Here is a 19,865-nt window from a genome sequence, read left to right on the forward strand (position 1 = left end):
AAATCACCAGGGTCTGGCAAGCGGTGCCATTGGATCCTGTGGGAGGGTAGTGCAGAAATTGCAGAAGCCATAGCAGAGATATTTAAAACATATTTATCCATGAGTGAGGTGCTGGAGGACAGCTGATTTTTTTTTAAAAAAGTCTCTAAGAGTAATCCAGGGAAGTATGGGTCGGTGTGCCTGACATTAGTAGTGGGAATATTATTGGAAGGTTCTTAGGAGGTTACCAGGAAAGTTAATGAAAGCAAGGCAGTGGATATTGTCTACATTAATGGTCACCAACCTTTTTAAGCCCAAGATCTCCTACCTCGGCTTTAGCGAAAGGCAAGATCGACCCCAGATTGATTAGTCACACGCATGCGCTCCGGGGCAGAAAAGACCGGAAATAAAACCCCACAACCCGGAAGTGGAAATAATGTATAAACACAAGAGGAACCCACCCTTTTTTTGCACCACGAACCGGTTTAATATTGATAATATTCTTGCGGAACAGCGGACGGGGGGCGGGGGTGGGGGGGGAATGTTAAACACGACTGGAATACAGCGATACTCGAAGCAGGTTCCTTATGTCCAGTCTATTCCGCAATTTATTCCGCGGCTCTCGGCATTTAGCTTCTGCCCGCTTGCTCATATTTTTTCTGCTCACAGAACTCAGTGGGTTTGTCTTTAAGTGCAGGGTGCTTGGACTCAAGGTACCGAAGCAGTTTTGAGGGCTTCATTGCCTCATTAGACAGCCTCTGGGCCCGAACCCCAGCCTCCCACCGCCAGACGCCGTGGCCAGGTGTGGCTGGTCGTGGGTGGGGTGAGTGGACAAGGGCCGGAGGTCCCCATACCAGAGCCACGGCGGTCGCAGTCCGGAGAGAGTGACCAACCGAGGAGTACGACAGGATATGTGCCTTCCCCCCTTGTAGGATCTATTGGCCGACAAAAGTTTGTTTCAGTAGATCGCAGCAAAGTAGCTGCTCTGATACTTACGAAACCCTGAGCCCGAATTAGGTCGTCTGCGAATATTTTAACACTGGGTACCCCACGAACATTCAGTGTGCTAAACAGGTTTTGAGGCAGCGCCCATTTGTCTGTACTCCAGGTCGGCAGCAACAGCACTTCTCGCCGGCCACACGAGGCCAACCAGTGATCCCCGGTGCGAGGGTATCACTGCGTTTAGGCAACTGATGACCTCGTGTGTATTCAAGCTCAACAGTGGGCGTGGCAGGGAATGAGGAAAGGTGCAGCTGACTCATATTGTTTACTTGCGGCCTGGTGGTTGGGGACCAGCGCGTGGCAGGGGAGCTACACGCATGCGCACTGGGCAGAAAGAACAGAGCTAAAACCCCGCAACCCAGAAACAATCTCTCAACAGTATTTGTGTATTTATTTTTCTTTTTTTGGTGGGGATCTACTGGGAAAGTCTCAAAGATCGACCAGTCGATCGCAATTGACAGGTTGGCGACCACTAGTCTACATGGATTTTGGAAAGGCCTTTGAGAAGGTCCTGCATGAGAGCTTGCTCAAGGAGGTTCAGTGACTTGGCATTAAATGCGAGGTTGTAAATTGGGTTAGACTTTGGCTTCATGGGAGAAGCCAGAGAGTGGTAGTAGATGGTTGTCTCTCTGACTGGAGAACTGTGACTAGCGGTGAGTCAAAGAGATAGCTGCTGGGTCCATTGTCAGTGATCTGGGTGATAATGTGGTAAACTGGGTCAGCAAATTTGAAGTTGCCACCAAGACTGGGGCTATTGTGGCTGCAAGGAATACCATCAAAGCTTTGAGTGGGATCTGGACCAGCTGGGAAAATGGGCCGAGAAATGGCAGATGGAATTTAATGCAGACATTGTGTTGTACTTCAGGAGGTTCAGTCAGGGTAGGTCTTGTGTGTTGAGCAGTAGGCACTGAGGAACAGAGGGATCTTGGAATACAGATCAATAATTCCTTGAAAGAGGTGCCATAGTTAGATAGCTTCATAAAGAAAGCTTTTGGCATATTGGACTTTATAAATCAATGTGTTGAATACAGGAAATGGGATGTTATGTTGAAGTTGTATATGACATTGGTGCAGCCTAATTTGGAGAATTTGGACCAGTTTTGGTCACCTACCTACAGGAAAGATTGAAAGAGTGCAGAAAAAGAATTACGAGGATGTTGCTGGGTCTTGAGGATCTGAGTTGTAAGGAATGGTTGAATAGGTTAAGACTTTATTCCCTGGAATCTAGAAGATGGAGGAAATATTTGGTAAGAGCTATACACAGTTATGAGAGGTATAGATAAGGAAACTAGTAGCAGGGTTTTTCCACTGAGGTTGGGTGAGACTACAACTGGAGGTCACGGGTTAAGGGACAAAGGTGAAATGTTTAAGGGGAACATGAGGGGGACCTCTTCACTCAGTGGCTGGTGGGAATGTGGAATGAGCTGACAGGGCAAGTGTTGGATGCGGGGTCGATTTCGACTTTTGAGAAATCTGAATAGGTACATGGATGGGAGATGTCTGTGGGGCTATGGCCCAGGTGTTGGTTGATGGAACTAGGCAGATTAATGGTTTAGCATGGACCAGATGGGCTGAAGGGCCCATTTCTGTGCTGTACTGTTCTATGACTATGATGGTAAGAAAGGAGATGAGAAGATGTGAGAGGGCCACCAGAATGGAGGGAAAACAAAAAGGTAATGGGGTGGTGTAAACTAAACTTTCATAAAAGTGGGAGAGTGCCATGCATTAACAGTCTTGTTGATTGATACTGGCTCAGACCAATACACGACTAACAATGAAACAGGTTGAATGTGACTCGAATTCAGACCTAGAGCCAGCAGGCTGGGTAGGTATGAGATCATACCAACACCACAAAAATTACTAAAAACATTAGAAAACGGTCAAAAAGCTGATTCACAGAACAGTATTTGGTAAATGAATATCGACATGTATTTTAGGGCAGCAGCATGTTTGAACAAAGTTCATATCGCAAAATTTACTTTTATATTTTCCTTTTAAAAAATGTTCACATGCACACTTTTGAATCAGGCTTGGCTTTGCTGATGGAGAAAAATCATGGTACCAAGTTTATTTGACATATTTGTGTGTATGTTATATAGAATATTGCAATGCTTGTGAGCACGCATTTCATTATAAATCAATAATTGCTGTTATTTTGGTTGGTCTGTGCTATAGAACACATTTCTTTTGAAGAAAGCATTTTCAAGTCCATGTGCTTCTTGGATTTCTGAAAGATGTTCTCATTGATGCAGCATATTGATTTTTCAACTAAATTAGTTCCACTTACCAGGCAAAATAGCCTGAAAATTAGCATTTCATGTCTTGGTGTCTTGAAGAATGCTTTGGGTTTTAAAGCATCTGCAAAGTTGATTTGTATGCAAGTTCTGTCCTAGTATGAAGGAAAAGTTTATCCCCATTCACTTAATGGTGCTGCCTAGAAATTCCTCTTGTATTCATGTCAGTTGATAAATTTGCTTCAGTTTGGCTAAGGCAATGCTGACATGCCCTAACATTTCTGCACCTGGACTATGTGCTTCTCTGAACATTCCTGAGTTACACTCTTGCTTTCATGGTCATAGTTTCAAAATCCTCTCACCAGTCCTCTGCCCTACTATATTTGATTCCTTAAAGTTAGTGCTGCATGGTGAAAACTTATTAGGCGTTTATGCTTAGCATTCTCAGGGCTATGAGGCAAGGAAATATCTAGCAAGTTTCCTGCCTTCCCCCCGCCCCCCCCCCCCCCCCAATCACAGTCTTTTGCAAAGATCCCCTATTACTCTATATATAAAGTCCATTGCGCTAACATTAATTATTTGTAAGGGCAGTCCATATGTGATCCCAATCTCTCCTCAGATCTTTGAGATTTCCTGGTCTGCACTATATCCAGTTTTTCTTTTAAGGCCAGGACCATGTATGTTTACTAAGTAAATGCATTCCCCGTAATCTCCCTCAGGTATCCAGGTTGCAGTTGCCTCAGTGTTCCGAATTACGAATTGTTTGAGTACAAATATTAACAGAAGATTTTTATGAATTGCTATTTTGTGCAGTTGTTTTTCAGTCATCAATGTCAGTGTTTCCAGGTGAGGCAACACTTCACCTGCAAGAATGGTGAGGTCATCTGCTATACCCAGTGTTCTGGGGTGTAGTTTTCTCTACTTTGGTGAGACCTGATGTCGATTGGGGGGGGGCGGGGGCCCTTTTTCAAGCACCTTCACTCTGTCTACAGAAGGGTGGATTTCCTGTTGTCCAACCATTTTAATTCTGTTCCCTATTCCTATTCCAACATATCAGTCCATGGCTTCCTTTTCTGCCATGCTAAGGCCACTCTCCGATTGGGGGAGCAACTCCTCATATTTCGCTTGGGTAGCCGCCTACCTAATGCCATGAACATTGATCTCTCTAACTTCTTACCTCACCCCTTTTTTTTTCTTTTTCCATTCCCCCATTCTGGCTCCACTCTTTACCCCTTCTCCTCACCTGCCCATCACCTCCCCCTGGTTCTCCTCTTCCTTCCCTTTCTCTCATGGTCCACTCTCCTGTCTTCTCAGATTCCTCTTTCCTCAGTCATTTATCTTTTCCTAGTTTCTCACTTCATCCCCTCCTCCCCCACGCAGCTACCATTCTCCTCACCTATCACCTTCCATCCTGTACTCCCTCCCCTCCGCCCACCTTATTCTGGTTTCTTCCCCTTCCTTTCCAGTCCTGATGAAGGATCATGGCCTGAAATGTAAACTGTTTATTCCTCTCCATTGAAATTGCCTGATTGCTGAGTTCCTCCTGCATTTTGTGTATGTTATATCCAATTAGTGTGTTCATCTTTCCTTTTATCAGTCTATGCCTGTCACCTTAAGCTCAATAATTCAGCTGTATTGCCCTTGTGACATCAACCCACAAGTTCCAGAAAGTGCCCTGATTTGATCTCTGGACTGTACAGAGACAACTGATCTGCACTCAGGCTAGGGAGAAGATGACCACAGTGCATTGGCCTTTGATGAATATGTACTTATAATGCCTCCCATGTTAAAATGAATAACTCTTTAACATGCATTGTCTGGCCTCACATCTGTCTGGTCACATGGGTGAAAATTGGATCAATGATTGTGGTCAATACATTTTAATGACTTTCCTTGTTAAATTGAAATGAAGTTCAGGCTATGCATTCTGATTGTTCTCCCTAAACAGAAATCTACGCCAAAGGAGTTAATTGCAGAGACAAAACTGAGATGCTAAGAAATGATCTTGAGGTTTATTTTCAGATTTTTGACTTGAAATACTAATTCAAAATGCATAGTTGGTGCAGTTGTTTAAGGAGTCATTGACGGTGATGTTTAGCTGTACAGAAGAGGTAACTACAAATCTTAACCCCTGATCTGTGCTTAATTATCTGATCTGAGCCAGTTAATAGCAAGGATGCTACACTTAGAGATACTGTAACTACAATAAATGGTATTGTACGGGGGGGAGAGAAGCGCCACTTAGGGCAGGGGTGGCGAACCTATGGCACATGTGCCTGAGATTGCATGCATCATAGTTTTGTTGGCATACAGAATGCAGTTCTGCCGCTCAGTTCTTTAATGAAAAAGATACATAATGATTATCCTTCCTCTCAAATGAGAAAGCAGATGATTTTTTACAGCCCGAGAGCAGGGCGATGTTTTCACAGGAATTGTCTCAAACTGGCTTGGTGCCAGCTAGACAGTGCGGGAACATGTGACATTGGATGATGCATTTTGAAATTCTCGCAGGCCTGGTGTACACATCAGTATATGGACAGTAAACACTTGATCCAGCTGGCATTGGCTTTGCTCTGCTTGTATTATTTTCTTCAGTGCCTTGTGAGCGAACATTGGATATTCAGTAATAATAATGGCAAATACAGTACGTAGTTTAACATCTCCATGAATTCCTACAGTTTTTCACAATAGACACATTTTATTTAAAATGAGTAAAACTAGGTTATTTAAGTTTATTAGTGAGATATCTTTAAATTGCATTTATCCTTTTCAGCGTGATAAGAATGTCAGATACACCAGCAAAGAAACAACATTCAAATATTGGGAGAAGCAACAGAGGTTTCCCAGTGTGTTGGCATGAAAGATTTGACATGACTAAAAGGATGATAGGAATCTTCTGTTCTGAGACAGTAGTGTGCAGGACATCCGCTCTAAATTGAATGGAACACATTTCTTGAGATATCAGCTGCAAAAAATATATACCCACTGTTCACTTTATTATATATTTGTGGTCTGCTGTTGTAGCCAATCCACTTCAAGGTTTAATGTGTGGTGCATTCAGAAATGCTCTTCTGCACACCATTGGTGTAACCAGTGGTTACACTGTCAGCTTGAAGCAGTCTGGCCATTCTCCTCTGACCTCTCTCATTAACAAGGTGTTTTTACTAGATTTTTTTTTGTTGCTGTGCACCAGTCTATTAACTCTGGAGATTGTTGTGTGTGAAAATCCCAGGAGAGAAGCAGTTTCTGAGATACGCAAACCACCCTGTCTGGCACCAACAATCATTTCACAGTCAAAGTCACTTAAAACACACTTCTTTGCCATTCTGATGTTTTGTCTGAGCCACAACCAAACCCTTGATTATGTTGACGTGCTTTTGTGCATTGAGTTGCTGCCACAGGATTGACTGATTAGGTATTTGCATTAATGAACAAGATTACGAGTGTCCATGATAAAGTGGCCACTATATTTTGATAACTTTTAGTTTAGGTCGTTTCAACTACTGTTAGTTTTGAGAGTTCAAAGGTTATTGCCCAACATTTAATCTGCCAAACCACTCACTGATGGGGAATGTGTTAAGAATCATTGCTAGGGTGTGCTCTTTTCCTTTTTGACAGTTCTCCAGAAAAATATTATACAGCGCATTAAGGATTTGCTAGTGAGCAGAAATACAGTAAAAGACAACAGCTGCAAAAGATTGTCTGGAATCACAAACATAGCATGCTAACAGCCTATGCTGCTGAGAATTTTGGCTTGAGAACTGGATTCTGCAGCAATACCAGGAAAGCTGGTAGGATAATTTAAAAGGTGTCAGCGGGCAGGTTCAACCTCCAGTGGATTTTGTACTAAATCTAATTTAACGGTGTTGGGAGCTGTTTCCCTGTAAGTGCACAATGCATTCAAAATGATCTTCAAGCTGTGTTGCTCAACATAACAATGAGCCTCCATCTTTGTTATTATTTCCTGTCTGCTGTCTCTCCCAGTAAGATATTGCAAGCACTTCACTGATCAGTTCTGTGTCAGACAGATTTTGTCTGTGTAGTTAGAAGAGAGGGAGCACTACTTGGAATATACTTTCTCGTTACTCTTTGGGAAAAGTTTAAAGAAACTGAACAACTTTGCACTTGCATGAGTCTTCATGTAAGCCGTTGATCTGGACTTTGATTCAACAGGACCTTATTGGGAATGTTCTAAAGGAGCAGTTACAATCCCTAACAGTTGCTCTCCACAAAATTTACAAGGATGTTGCCAGGACTGGATGAGCTGAGTTACAAGGAAAGATTGAACAGGTTAGGACTTTATTCCTTGGAACGTAGAAGACTGAGAGGAGATTTGATAGAAGTAAACAAAATTATGAGGAGTATTTACAGGGTAAACACAAGCAGGCATTTTTCACTGAGGTTGGATGGGATGACAACCAGAGGTCATGGGTTAAGGGTGAAAAGTTTAAGGGGAATATGTGGGGAAACCTTTTCACTCAGAAGGTCGTGAGAGTGTGGAATGAGCTACCCGTGCAAGTAGTGCATGTGTGCTGGATTTCAATGTTCGAGAGAAGTTTGGTGAGGTACAATGTTGGTAGGGGTATGGAGGCCCTGGTGCAGGTCGATGGCTGTAGACCAGGGGTAGGCAACCTTAAGCACAAATGATTTCCTAGCATGAATTATTCATTAATTCATTAATTTTTAGATGTATTTAAATGGTTAATTCCCATATTTCAAGTTTTTTATGGCATTTATCTGGCCCACCGTCCGCTCATTAATACGCGATCCGGCCTACGGAGGCAGAAAAGTTGTCGACCCCTGGTGTGGACAGTTTATATGGTTTGGCATGGACTAGATGGGCTGAATAGTCTGTTTCTGTGCTGTACTTTTCTATGCCTCTGTGACTAAGTATGAAGTACTAAAATTTCATTACAAGTTGTAATGAAAGAAACTTCACTGAAGTTGAACAGGTGGTATATTTGACCATCTAAACAAAGCTAGTTTTAAGATTAAGGTTATGTGGTGTCTTGTTCATAGGCTTTCTAGTGTAAGTAAATATTCCTTTCCTGAACAACAATGTGTGAACCTGAGGGTCCAAAGATCCATTTTGCATGAGGAATTCGTCATTAGGATGGGGTAAAGTAATGGTCACCAACCCATCGATCGCGATCGACTGGTCGATCTTTGAGACTTTCCCTGTTGATCCCGAAAAAAAATATAAAAAATACACAAATACTGTTGAGAGATTGTTTCCAGGTTGCGGGGTTTTAGTTCCGTTCTTTCTGCCCAGTACGCATGTGTGTAGCTCCCCCGCCACGCACTACACAGTGTACTTCAGTGGTCCCCAACCACCGGGCCACGAGGAAACGATGAGAGTCAGCTGCACCTTTCCTCATTCCCAGTCATGCCCACTCTTGAACTTGAACCCACGTGAGGTCATCAGTCGCCTAAACGCAGTGATACCTTCGTGCCAGGGAACACCGGTTGGCCTCGGGCGGCCAGTGGAAAGTGCAGTCGCTACTGGCCTGGAGCGCTGCCTTTAAACCTGTTTACCACACTGAGTGTTCGTGGGGAACCCGGTGCTAAAATATTCGCAGACGACCTCATTCAGACTCAGCGTTTTGTAAGTAGCAGAGCAACTACCGCGCTGCGATCTACTGAAACAAACTTTTGTCGGCCGACAGATCTTACAAGAGGGGGTGAGCAGGCGCCCTGTCGCACTCCCCACTCGGTTGGCCGCTCGCTCCGGACTGCGACCGCCGCGGCCCCGGTATGGGGACCTCCGGCCCTTGTCCTCTCACCCCACCCACGACCAGCCACACCTGGCCACGGCGTCTGGCGGTGGGAGGCTGGAGTTCGGGCCCAGAGCCTGTCTAATGAGGCAATGAAGCCCTCAAAACTGCTCCGGTACCCTGAGTCCAAGCACCCTGCACTTAAAGATAAACGCGTTGAGATTTTTCAGTGGAAAAAACGTGAGCAAGCGGGACAGAAGCTAAGTGCCAAGAGCCGCAAAAACTAAATTGCGGAATAGACTGGACATAAGGAACTTGCTTCGAGTATCGCTGTATTCCAGTCGTGTTTAACACCCCCACCCCCACCCCGTTGGCCGGTCCGCAAGAATATTGTCAATATTAAACCGGCCCACGGTGCAAAAAAAGGGTGGGTACCCCTGGTGTTTATACATTATTTCTACTTCCGGGTTGCGGGGTTTTACTTCCGGTCTTTTCTGCCCCGGTGCGCATGCATGTAACTAATTGATGTGGGGTCAATCTTGCCTTTCACTAAGGCTGAGGAAGGGGATCTTGGGCTTAAAAAGGTTGGTGACCACTAGGGTAACGGAACAAATCCAAGGGGGAAAAAGCAAACAGTACAGAAAACAAAGGCTTCTGCTTAAGGAGGTGAAACAATTGTAAGGATCTTGTAAATTTTGAAATGCAGTGTGTTCTCTACATAACAAAAGTGAATTACAGGGGGAGAAGTAGAAACATTAGGCATTTTTAAGGAATTTTCAAAGGAATATCTAATTGTTAGCATGTCCAAGCAGGAACCTTATTTGCTCATGGCTGCTATTGTATTAATCCCAGACACCCATGCTGGTAGTGTACAACTGGTGATGATAACGTGATTTATTAGCTGGGATATATTTTAAAGCAAGTATTTGTTTTAGTATGATCTACTTGTGGGCTACCCGTCTTCTTGGGGCCAGGCAGCTCATTAAAGTATTGTGATATTTTGACCCACAGAGAAGACCTTCTTTCTGTGGCGATGTCCCGCTGATAATATTTTAGGTATGCACAAATTCCTTTTGCAGAATAATCAGTTTCACCTCACCCCCCTCCCCCGGCCCAAATGTATCAGGTTCCTTCAGTAACACACAAAATGCCAGAGGGGCGCCGTGGGTCAGACACTATCTATGGAGGGACATTGTTTCAGGCCAAGGCCTTTCATCTGGATTGCTCCCCCATGCTTTGTATGTTGCTCCAAATTCCAGCATCTGCATTCACTTGTGATAGAACCATTGGACACTCCAGCACAGAAAACAGGCCATTTGGTCCTTCTAGTCTGTGCTGAAACTTTATTCCGCTAGTCCCATTGACCTGCACCCAGTCCATAACCCTCCAGACCTCTCCCATCCATGTATCTATCCAATCTTCTTAAAACTTAAGAGTGAGCCTGCATTTACCACGGCAGATGGCAGCTCATTCCACACTCCCACCACTCTCTGAGTGAAGATGTTCCCCCTAATGATCCCCCTAAACCTTTCCCCTTTCACCCTAAAGCCGTGTCCTCTCATACTTATCTCTCTTAATCTAAGTGGAAAGAGCCTACTCACATTTACTCTGTCTATACCCCTCATAATTTTTTAAACCTCTATCAAATCCCCCCTCATTCTTCTATGCTGCAAGGAATAAAGTCCTAACCTGTTCAATCTTTCACTGTAACTCAACTCCTGAAGACCCGGCAACATCCTAGTAAATGTTCTCTGCACTCTTTCAATCTTACTGCTCAATCATGAACAGAGGAAGGGCTATGCAATGACTTATCTTCAGTCCAGTTCTGTAGGTTGTAAGGTGGCCAGTGTGGAATTTGCAGACGTAACCAGATGGGACAGCTAGCTTTTGGAAGTCGGAATAGGAAAGAGATCTGGAAACCGGCACATTCCTCCTGCTGACTAAGCGGGGATCGGGATTAGAGAGCATGTGTTATGAGGAAGGGTTGGCCAAAGCTGGGTTGTTTTCTCTGAGGGGGGGACCCGATAGAAGCTTATAAGATTATGAGAGGCATAGATAAACAGCTAGTATCAAATGTCTATCACTACCTGGAATGCATTTAAGATGAGAGAGTGTAAGTTCAAATGAAATGTGTATGGCAGTGTCTTATCTTTCTGAGTTTTGTTTAACACAGTGGTGAGTACTTAGAATGTGCTGCCAGGAACGGTACTGGAGACGAGTTTGACAAAGGCACGTAAGAGGTTCGTGTTAAGTATATGAATATGCAGGAAATGGAGAGATATGTCTAGGCTGAAGGGATTTGTTAATTAATTTACTTAGTTCAGGGTAATTTTGTGGGCCAAAGGGCCTACTCCTATGCCGTATGTGTTCTACGATCTACGCATATTGGACTTTAGGATAGTCCAGACACTGTGATCACTTTATTTTAGCAATATAGCGTGGAGTGGGGCCTTCCGACCCAGCAACCCCCGACAGACCTGATTAACCCTAACCTAATCATGGGACAACTGACAATCACCAGTTAACCTATCTGGAATGTCTTTGGACTGTGGGAGGAAGCCAGAGGACCCGGAGAATCCCAGTCATTCTGAAATCCGGGATGCCCCGAGCTGCAAATGGCGTTGTGCTGACCGCTGTGCTACCGAGGCACCCCGCTTTGCAGCTCCTGTTGGCTGGAAGTCATCAGGTTGTCTGTGAGATGACATCTTTAAGGGTACTTGAAACATCTAATGTGCATGCTGCAGTTTTTCTGTTACCACCATTGACTTAGGCCAGGCTGATGAAGATCATGGACACCTCTCCAGAGGTTTATGTGACACCTGGGCATCCTGTTCACAACTAGATGCAGGAGAATGATGTCATTAACAGACTACCTAAGGACATGAACTACCACATAATAAAATTTAAGATTAATCTCAAGATTCAAGATTGTTTACTGTGATTCATCAGTGTAATTGAGAATCAAAGGATTGCTACTTCAGATCCAGTGCAGCAATTAAAAAAACACAATAAGCATAAAGAACACACTACAAAAATCACAATAAATACAAATACAAAAGAATAGCTGATATACATAGACTTCTTGTATGCACATGAAGTGATTCTGGGTACAGGAGTGTTTGTACATAAGGTGACTCTGAGAGGAAGTGATAAAGTTGTGGTGGTGGGGGTGTTGATCAGCCTGACAGTTTAGGGAAAGTGACTATTTTTGAGTTTGGTGGTCCTGGTGTGGATGCTGTGCAGGCTCTCTCCCCCCCCCCCCCCCGATGGGAGTGGGACAGGCAGTCCATGAGCAGGGTGAGTGAGGTCCTCCACGATGTTACTGGACCTTTTCTGGAACCTTCCTATATATACAGTATGTCCTTGATGTGGGTAGGACTGTGCTGGTGATGCTTTGGGCAGTTTTGACTACCCCTTGTAGAGGCTTCCTGTCTAGCGTGGAGCAGTTTCAGTACTGTGCAGCTCCACATCTCTATCAGGTCTTGAGTACTGGTGTGCATCATCCAGCTCTCTTCAGCCTCTCCAGAAAATAGAGGTGTTGGTGAACTTTCTTGACTGTGGAGGATTTGTTCTGCGACCATGACAGGTGGTGTGTAATGTGGACTCCCAGGAGTGTGGAGGAGTGTAAGTGGGGCTAAAGAAATTTAAATAAACGACAGTTGTAACTTCTGGACAAATCAAAAAATCTCTTTTGTTTTCTTCAGCTAAGTCACTTCAGTAACTTGATACCTGTGTAGCAGGAGAACCAAACTAATAGTATAGTGGATTCCAGATTTATTGGGGCACATCGGGACCAGTGCACTTTGGCCCAATTAAGCAGCTGCCCTAAATTGCAAAGTTTCATGGAAATAGTTAAAAAGGTATAAAAAAGGCAAACTACTGTTTGACTGAATAACAAATTATGTATTTAAATGAAATACTGAACAAATTAGAACACTACCTACAGTACTACAGTAACTTAAAACTGTGTATGCCTAAAAGTTTTTGACGGACAGTGCTGCTGTATTCTTTTGATTGACTGTAAATGTGCAAAATCAGCCAGGTACCGAGGGCAGATATTGAACTACCTTCAGTCAATGCTATTACATCTTCCCCATCTTCACTTCCATTGTAACATTCGAGATGATTGTCGATATCTTCAAATTCTTCATAGTTCCTAACTTCTTGAAGTAATAAAGACATTTTATTTTCACTCCTGGCTGTTTCTGGCATCTCCAAGCAAGAAAGCTTGAAACCGCTGTGAGCAAACAGTGCTGAATTGTCTTACTGCTTATTCTTGCCAAAAATCACTGCTTTTTGAACACAGGGTCAGACAACTGACACTACTTAAAATCTGATTGCTCTAAGCACGGTGTGGTGTCTGATGGCTGCACAAGTGCCTGTGTCTGACACTAGTTAGAAACTGTTTGGCAACAGTCTCCTGCCTCAGTTAAGTGGCATAGTGTCCCAAATAAATGAAGTGAATCCCATCAACTTCCTCGATTATTTTTTGTTCTTTAAAAGTTTTTCAAAATGAGTAGCTGCCTGATTAACCGGTGGCCAATTTAACCGGAGTCCAATGTACAGAGTTGTACAAAATATGCTGGTTGTAACTGGAATTCACTGTACGGAGTTGTACAAAATATGCCTGATTCTAAATGAATACCTTCTTCCTTTTATTCAGGTGCATATTGCTTATCCGTGTCCGACTATGACAATGCAAAAGGCCTGAATGTGAAGCACTACAAGATTCGCAAACTGGACAAGGGTGGCTTCTACATTACATCACGAACACAGTTTGAAAACCTGCAGCAGCTGGTAGTCCACTACTCAAGTAAGTTGTAAAGAAAGCAAAGGTTGTGCCGCCTGTAATGAAGATATCTTTCATTGTTACAATGGTGCCTTTGGATAAGTGGATTAACGTAAGTGTTGTTCATCTGTCAGCAGAATTCCTTAAACAGCTAGAGTGGCAGAAATAACACATTCCACTGTTGTACATGTTCCTGTTTATACACATCATAATGCTGATTCCACAGGAAAACAGATCCTAAGGTGTCTTGCACCAGACTACATCAATATTGCCCTTCAGTTACACAGAACATAGAACCGAAAGCGGTACAGCATGATACAGGCCCTTCAGCCCACAATGTCATGCCAACCTTTAACCTACTCAAGGATCAATCTAACTCTTCCCTCCCACTTAACCCTCCAGTTTTCTTTCATCCATGTGCCTATCTAAGAGTCTATTCAGTGTCCCTAATGTATCTGCTTCTACCACCACCCCTAGCAGCACATCTCATGTGACTACAGCTCTCTGTGTAAAAACAAAACTAGCTCTGACTTTCCATCTATATATTTTTTATTTTACTTATTGAGATACAGTGCAGAATAGGCCTTTCCGGCCCTTTGAGCCGTGACGCCCAGCAATCCCCCGGTTTCATCCTAGCCTAATCATGAAAAAAATTCCAATGACCAATTAACCTACCAACCGGTACATCTTTGGACCTTGAGAGGAAACTGGAGCACCCAGAAAAAGCCTATGCAGTCATGGGGAGAACGTACAAACTCCTTACAGACAGTGGTGGGAATTGAACCCAGGTCGCTGGTACTATAAAGTCTTGTGCTAACCACTACACTACTGTTGTCCTCTAGTCACCTTAAAATTAAGCACCGTGTATCAGCCATTTCCACCCTGGGTAAAGTCTTTGGCTGTCCACTCTATCTATGCCTCTTGTCATCAATTGAAGTTTTAAAAAAAAAACTGCACAATAAAATTTCAGTTTGAATCAAGGTGCATAGACTAACCAATGCAATGCCTTAATTATTCAAAAGTAAATATCTCAGTTTTCTTGTTGTTTTAAAAATGTGTGGTGGGAAGTAAGAATATTTGGTAATACCAGAGAGAAACTCACATGAACTCCTTCCCCCAGAGTCTCATTATAATCTTGAATGAACCTGCACGTTTATGGAGAGTGCATGCCTTTGAGAGCTGTAGAACAAAGCACATTCATCTAAATAGAATGAGCTGCCATTATCCTGGCTGCCTAACCATCCTCTGAGAGTCTGTGATGGGGATATTAGTGAAAGCTTGCTGAAAAATAATGAACCTTTCTGGAGAAAAAAAACACTCCAGACCTGCAACAACATAGAAAGCCATTCTCAGCTGAAATTCTTTGTATGCGCAAATAAATAAAATAATTTATGTTAACATAAGAAAGATGGAGCTTGGGTGCCCCTGGGATATCCCAAAATGCTTCACTTGGAATTTTCTTTGTGTCGCAATTCATGTTGCTCAATGTGTTTGATAAACCTGTGTTTTCCCCTTCTGAAGTAATTCCTCAGTTTTAAAATAATTTAGCCTTATTTCCAGACCACTTCAAGATCTTGCCCTCTTTGTCAGCAATTATTGTGTACAATTCTGGTCACCGAATTATAGGGAAGATATCCACAAAATAGAGAGAGTACAGAGGAGATTTACTAGAATGTTACCTGGGTTTCAGCACCTAAGTTACAGGGAAGGTTGAACAAGTTAGGTTTTTATTCTTTGGAGCATAGAAAGTTGAGGGGGGACTTGATAGAGGTATTTAAAATTATGAGGGGGATAGATCGAGTTGACGTGGATAGGCTTTTTCCATTGAGAGTAGGGGGGATTCAAACAAGAGGACATGAGTTGAGAGTTAGGGGGCAAAAGTTTAAGGGTAACACGAGGGGTAATTTCTTTACTCAGAGAGTGGTAGCTATGTGGAATGAGCTTCCAGTAGAAGTGGTAGAGGCAGGTTCGGTATTGTCATTTAAAGTAAAATTGGATAGGTATATGGACAGGAAAGGAATGGAGGATTATGGGCTGAGTGCGGGCCAGTGGGACTAGGTGAGTGGAAGCGTTGGCACGAACTAGAAGGGCCGAGATGGCCTGTTTCCGTGCTGTAATTGTTATATGGTTAATCAACTCCAGCCCAGCAATCTCTGATTTTCTACTTTATGATAACGATTTTTTGATCATGCTCAAGTTTAATCACATCACCTTTAGTAACTGTGCCATCAACTGCCAAGACTCCAGGCTGTAGAATTCTTTTTGGAAGACACTCTACACCTCTATCACTCTTTTTGCCTTTAAGACATTTTACAAACTTATTTCTCTGATTAAACTTCCGTTTAGCTATTTAGACTGGCATCAATATTGATATTGATTCTGTGAAAAGTGTCTTAGTTTTGCTGCATCTAATGCACTAAATGGCAATTGATGTTGTGTATAATTCCGATACAGCCAGGTTGCACAAGTTGCTCATGAGGTAGGTATTTAGTTAATATATTTTTTATGTTTTCCGTTGAGAATTGAACACTTGGTGCTGAGATACATCCTGGGATGCCTTGGGGACACATCATCAGTGATTCTACTTGTGATCATCAGATGTTTCGGATCTTTCAACATCAGACACTACTGCCCAGGCAACCCAGCCAGGATTGATCATGTCCTGGCGTGTGTCCCTGCAGCATTGGTGCACGGGTCACACTTCTTGATCCACAGCCGTCTGGAGGCTTGCTCAGCAACTGCTGTGATGGTCCTGATGGCTCTTCCTTTTGCAGCCCCCGTAATGCCAAGGAGAGAGTAGGTTTTGTGGACCGGGAAAACCTCTACGCCCCATCTCGATGAGCTCACGTGGGGCCCCTCCATCCCTGTCTCTGCCACTGCTCTACCAGCTCATGGTATTGGGCTTTCTTACTCTCGTGTGCCTCCGCAATCCAGTTTTGCCAAGGCACGGTCAGTTCTATCATGACCACCTACTCCAATTACTGTTGGGCCTCATTGATGATGATGTGATGAAGTCAGGGAACTTTAATTAAGCACCTCCTCTCCATCCGCCAAAAGCAGAACTTCCCACTGGCAAAACAGTTTCATTCTGATTCCCATTCCCATTCTAACATGCCAGTCCATGGCCTCCTCCTGTGCCATGATGAGGCCACCCTCAGGGTGGAGGAGCAACACCTTATAGTCCGTCTGGGTAGCCTCCAACCTGACAGTGTGAATATCGATTTTTTTTTCCTTCTAGTTTAAGAAAAATCCTCTTTCTCCCCTGTTCTTCTATTTCCCAATCTGGCTGCTTACCTCTTCTCACCTGCCTATCACCAACCCCTGCGTTCCCTCCTCCTTCCCTTTCTCCTATGTCTACTTTCCTCTCCTGTCAGATTCCTTCCTCTCCAGCCCTTATCTTTCCAACTCACCTGGCTTGACCTATCCCCTTCTAGCTATCCTCCTTACCCTTCCCCCATCATTATATTCTGGCATCTTCCTCTTCCCTTTACAGTCCTGATGAAGGGTGTCAACCTGAAACGATGACTGTTTATTTAGTTCAATTGACTCTGCCTGACCTGCTGAGTTCCTCCAGCATTTTGTGTCTTGCTACAGAATTTTAATTGGTTATCAAAACTGATTTTCAGTTGCCAGTCAGATGACATGGTGAGCAAGCCTGCTGGTGATCTGGGCCGAGGTCCCCAGCTTTGACAAAGGCTATGGGCTTTCTGGTGCTTACTGTTGTTAATGGCCGAGGAGATACTTTCTGCCACTACCTTCAGCACCTGGTCATGACACCAGTGTTACTGACCAGGCCACTAGGAGAAATCCATGGTCTTGGTTGAACAATGTGTTTGCTTATTTTTGCCGGCCTCAACAGATGGTGAGCAAGAAACAGTTTAAGTCACTGCTCAAGTTCTTGACATATGTCAAGCCAAGGAAAGAAGTAGTAGTGACTCCTGAAGGTGGGGAAAAGAATAAAAGGGTTGATTGGTTTTATTGTGGTGCTTGCCAATTGTCAGTCAAAGATGACTTACCGGAATTTTTCGCCTTTCTGCTAGCAGACAATGAAAGATAAAGGCATCCTTTATATCATTAAAAATGTTGGTGCATGCCTTCATGCAGGAGGAAAATATACCACAGCATTTTATAAGATGATAAGAATGCTATATACTACATAAACCACTGCGTGTATAAAGACAGTATATTGGGAACAGATACATTTACAAATGCATCCTTTTGACAAATAACTCAGTTACTTAGATGCACACATTTAGGAGTATGCTATGTAAGGTGAATACTGGCCATGTACTCCCTATTTGTTAGGGTCCCAAGTTCGGAGATTTCCCCTGCTGTGGCTATGTCTGTTACTTGAACAGCAGAGTTCAATAGCAGCAGAGCTTGTTTGGAATGTTTCCATGTTCCAGTTGGGAGGTCACACTTCCCTACTCCTACATTGCAGCCTTTAGGATCAGTTGGGTTCCGTGTGGAGAAGACATCTTTGACCTCACCATCTGATTTTCCCTTGTACACTTACTTGAAACTCAGTTACTTTTGGGCATAGATGAAGGAAGCCTATTCTACTCTTAAATGATGCTGTACTTCAGGGTATGTACAACTTTTGGTTGGTTCGATGAAGGGTTCCAGATTCAAGTTCCTCTTCAGAGACTCATCATCATCATTATGTGACGTGGGTGACCATGGTCTCACGATTATGATTATTCTTGGCTATACTTTCTACATAAGTGGTTTGCCATTGCCTTCTTATGGGCAGTGTCTTTACAAGATGGGTGATCCCAGCCATTATCAACACTCTTCAGCGACTGACTGGCATAACCAAGACTTGTGATGTGCACCAGCTTCTCATACGACCATCCACCATCTGCTCCCATGGCTTCACATGAACCTGATCAGGGTGGGGGGAGGGTCTACACTTTGCCCAGGGGTGACCTGCAGGCTAATGGAGGGAAGGAATGCCTCCTTTGGTTGAGACGGATCTCTACCCTGTCACCAACTTCAGAGACTAAAGCAAATACTGATTGTCCACTGAAGTACTGCTCTCTCAGTTGGACATATGATCCAATTGTACTACTTCAAAGATCAGTAGGGTTATCCTGATGACTTGGTCAGCATTTAACTTGTAAACAGCATTTCAGAAATGAAACATGTGATTAGGTGACAATAAGATTGTTAGCTGGGGAATGCCTAGTATGTGCAGGTGAACTGAATTGATACCAGGTAGTCTGTTTGTATTCTGTAGTGACTTGGTAGTAGTGTCATTGACTCAGCTGGCCAAGTCTTGAAAGATATATCCTCGTGTAAAAGCAAAGGAGAGGGCATACAAGGAAGCAAAACTTAGTGGGAAGACAGAGGATTGGGAAGTTTTTAAAAGCTTACAAAAGGAAACTAAGAAGGTGATTAAGAGGGAAAAGATGAACTATGAAAGGAAGCTAGTATTTGATAGGTTTCAATGATATCCCTCCTCGTTCTTCTGATCTTAAGCGAGTACAGGCCCAGAGCTATCAAACCCTTCTCATATATTAACACCTTCATTCCTGGGATCATTCTTGTGAATCTCCTCTGGACCTTCTCCAATGCCCATACGTCCCTTTTTACATAGGGTAAGTTAATTCTTTAACACTGCTTTTGGATTTTAAAAAATGGCATAAGGCTCATTTAAGCATCCAAAATCAAATAGAATATTTAAAACTATAACTAACATCTTTAACTGATCAAATTTATAATTTCTTCTTGGCCAACATAACCTTTGTATGGGATGAGATAATCTAAGAGAAGCCAGTTCTTACACTTTCAGTGACTTAGTAAAACTGCATTTAAACGTATGTTTGTATTTAAACTAAGCAATGTCACTCATTTCAATTTAAAACTAGATAAAACAAAAGCAATTTCATATGGCAACCAAATTACAAGCACCAGTTTGAAAAGCTCCATTGACTTAGAACCATTCCCATACCGAATTTTGACCTCAAGGCTATATCTTTAATTCTCTACAGCTGTCAAAAATTGAAAATAAGACTACAGTGTTTGCAATAGATATTTTAAATTTCCTTCTAAGACAAATATGATGTAAAAGTTCCAAACAATTCTCTGTACATATACTGAAATGAACACTTAAAGCAAGAGAGACAGCACAGAGTTAACAGTTTT

At 43.1% G+C, this 19,865-nt stretch overlaps 1 protein-coding gene across 3 annotated transcripts in view; it reads left to right on the forward strand.

The window, feature by feature from the left end:
• Positions 1-19,865, forward strand: part of LOC140736124 (proto-oncogene tyrosine-protein kinase Src-like) — a 215,255-nt gene that overhangs the window by 155,476 nt on the left and 39,914 nt on the right. For all 3 annotated transcript variants that reach the window (XM_073061919.1, XM_073061918.1, XM_073061920.1), the window contains one exon: positions 13,593-13,742. In XM_073061919.1, coding sequence (XP_072918020.1) covers positions 13,593-13,742 — 150 coding nt within the window. The remainder of the gene's footprint in view (positions 1-13,592; positions 13,743-19,865) is intronic.

This window comes from Hemitrygon akajei, chromosome 11 (assembly GCF_048418815.1).
Source record: "Hemitrygon akajei chromosome 11, sHemAka1.3, whole genome shotgun sequence".
NCBI classification, from domain to species: domain Eukaryota; kingdom Metazoa; phylum Chordata; class Chondrichthyes; order Myliobatiformes; family Dasyatidae; genus Hemitrygon; species Hemitrygon akajei.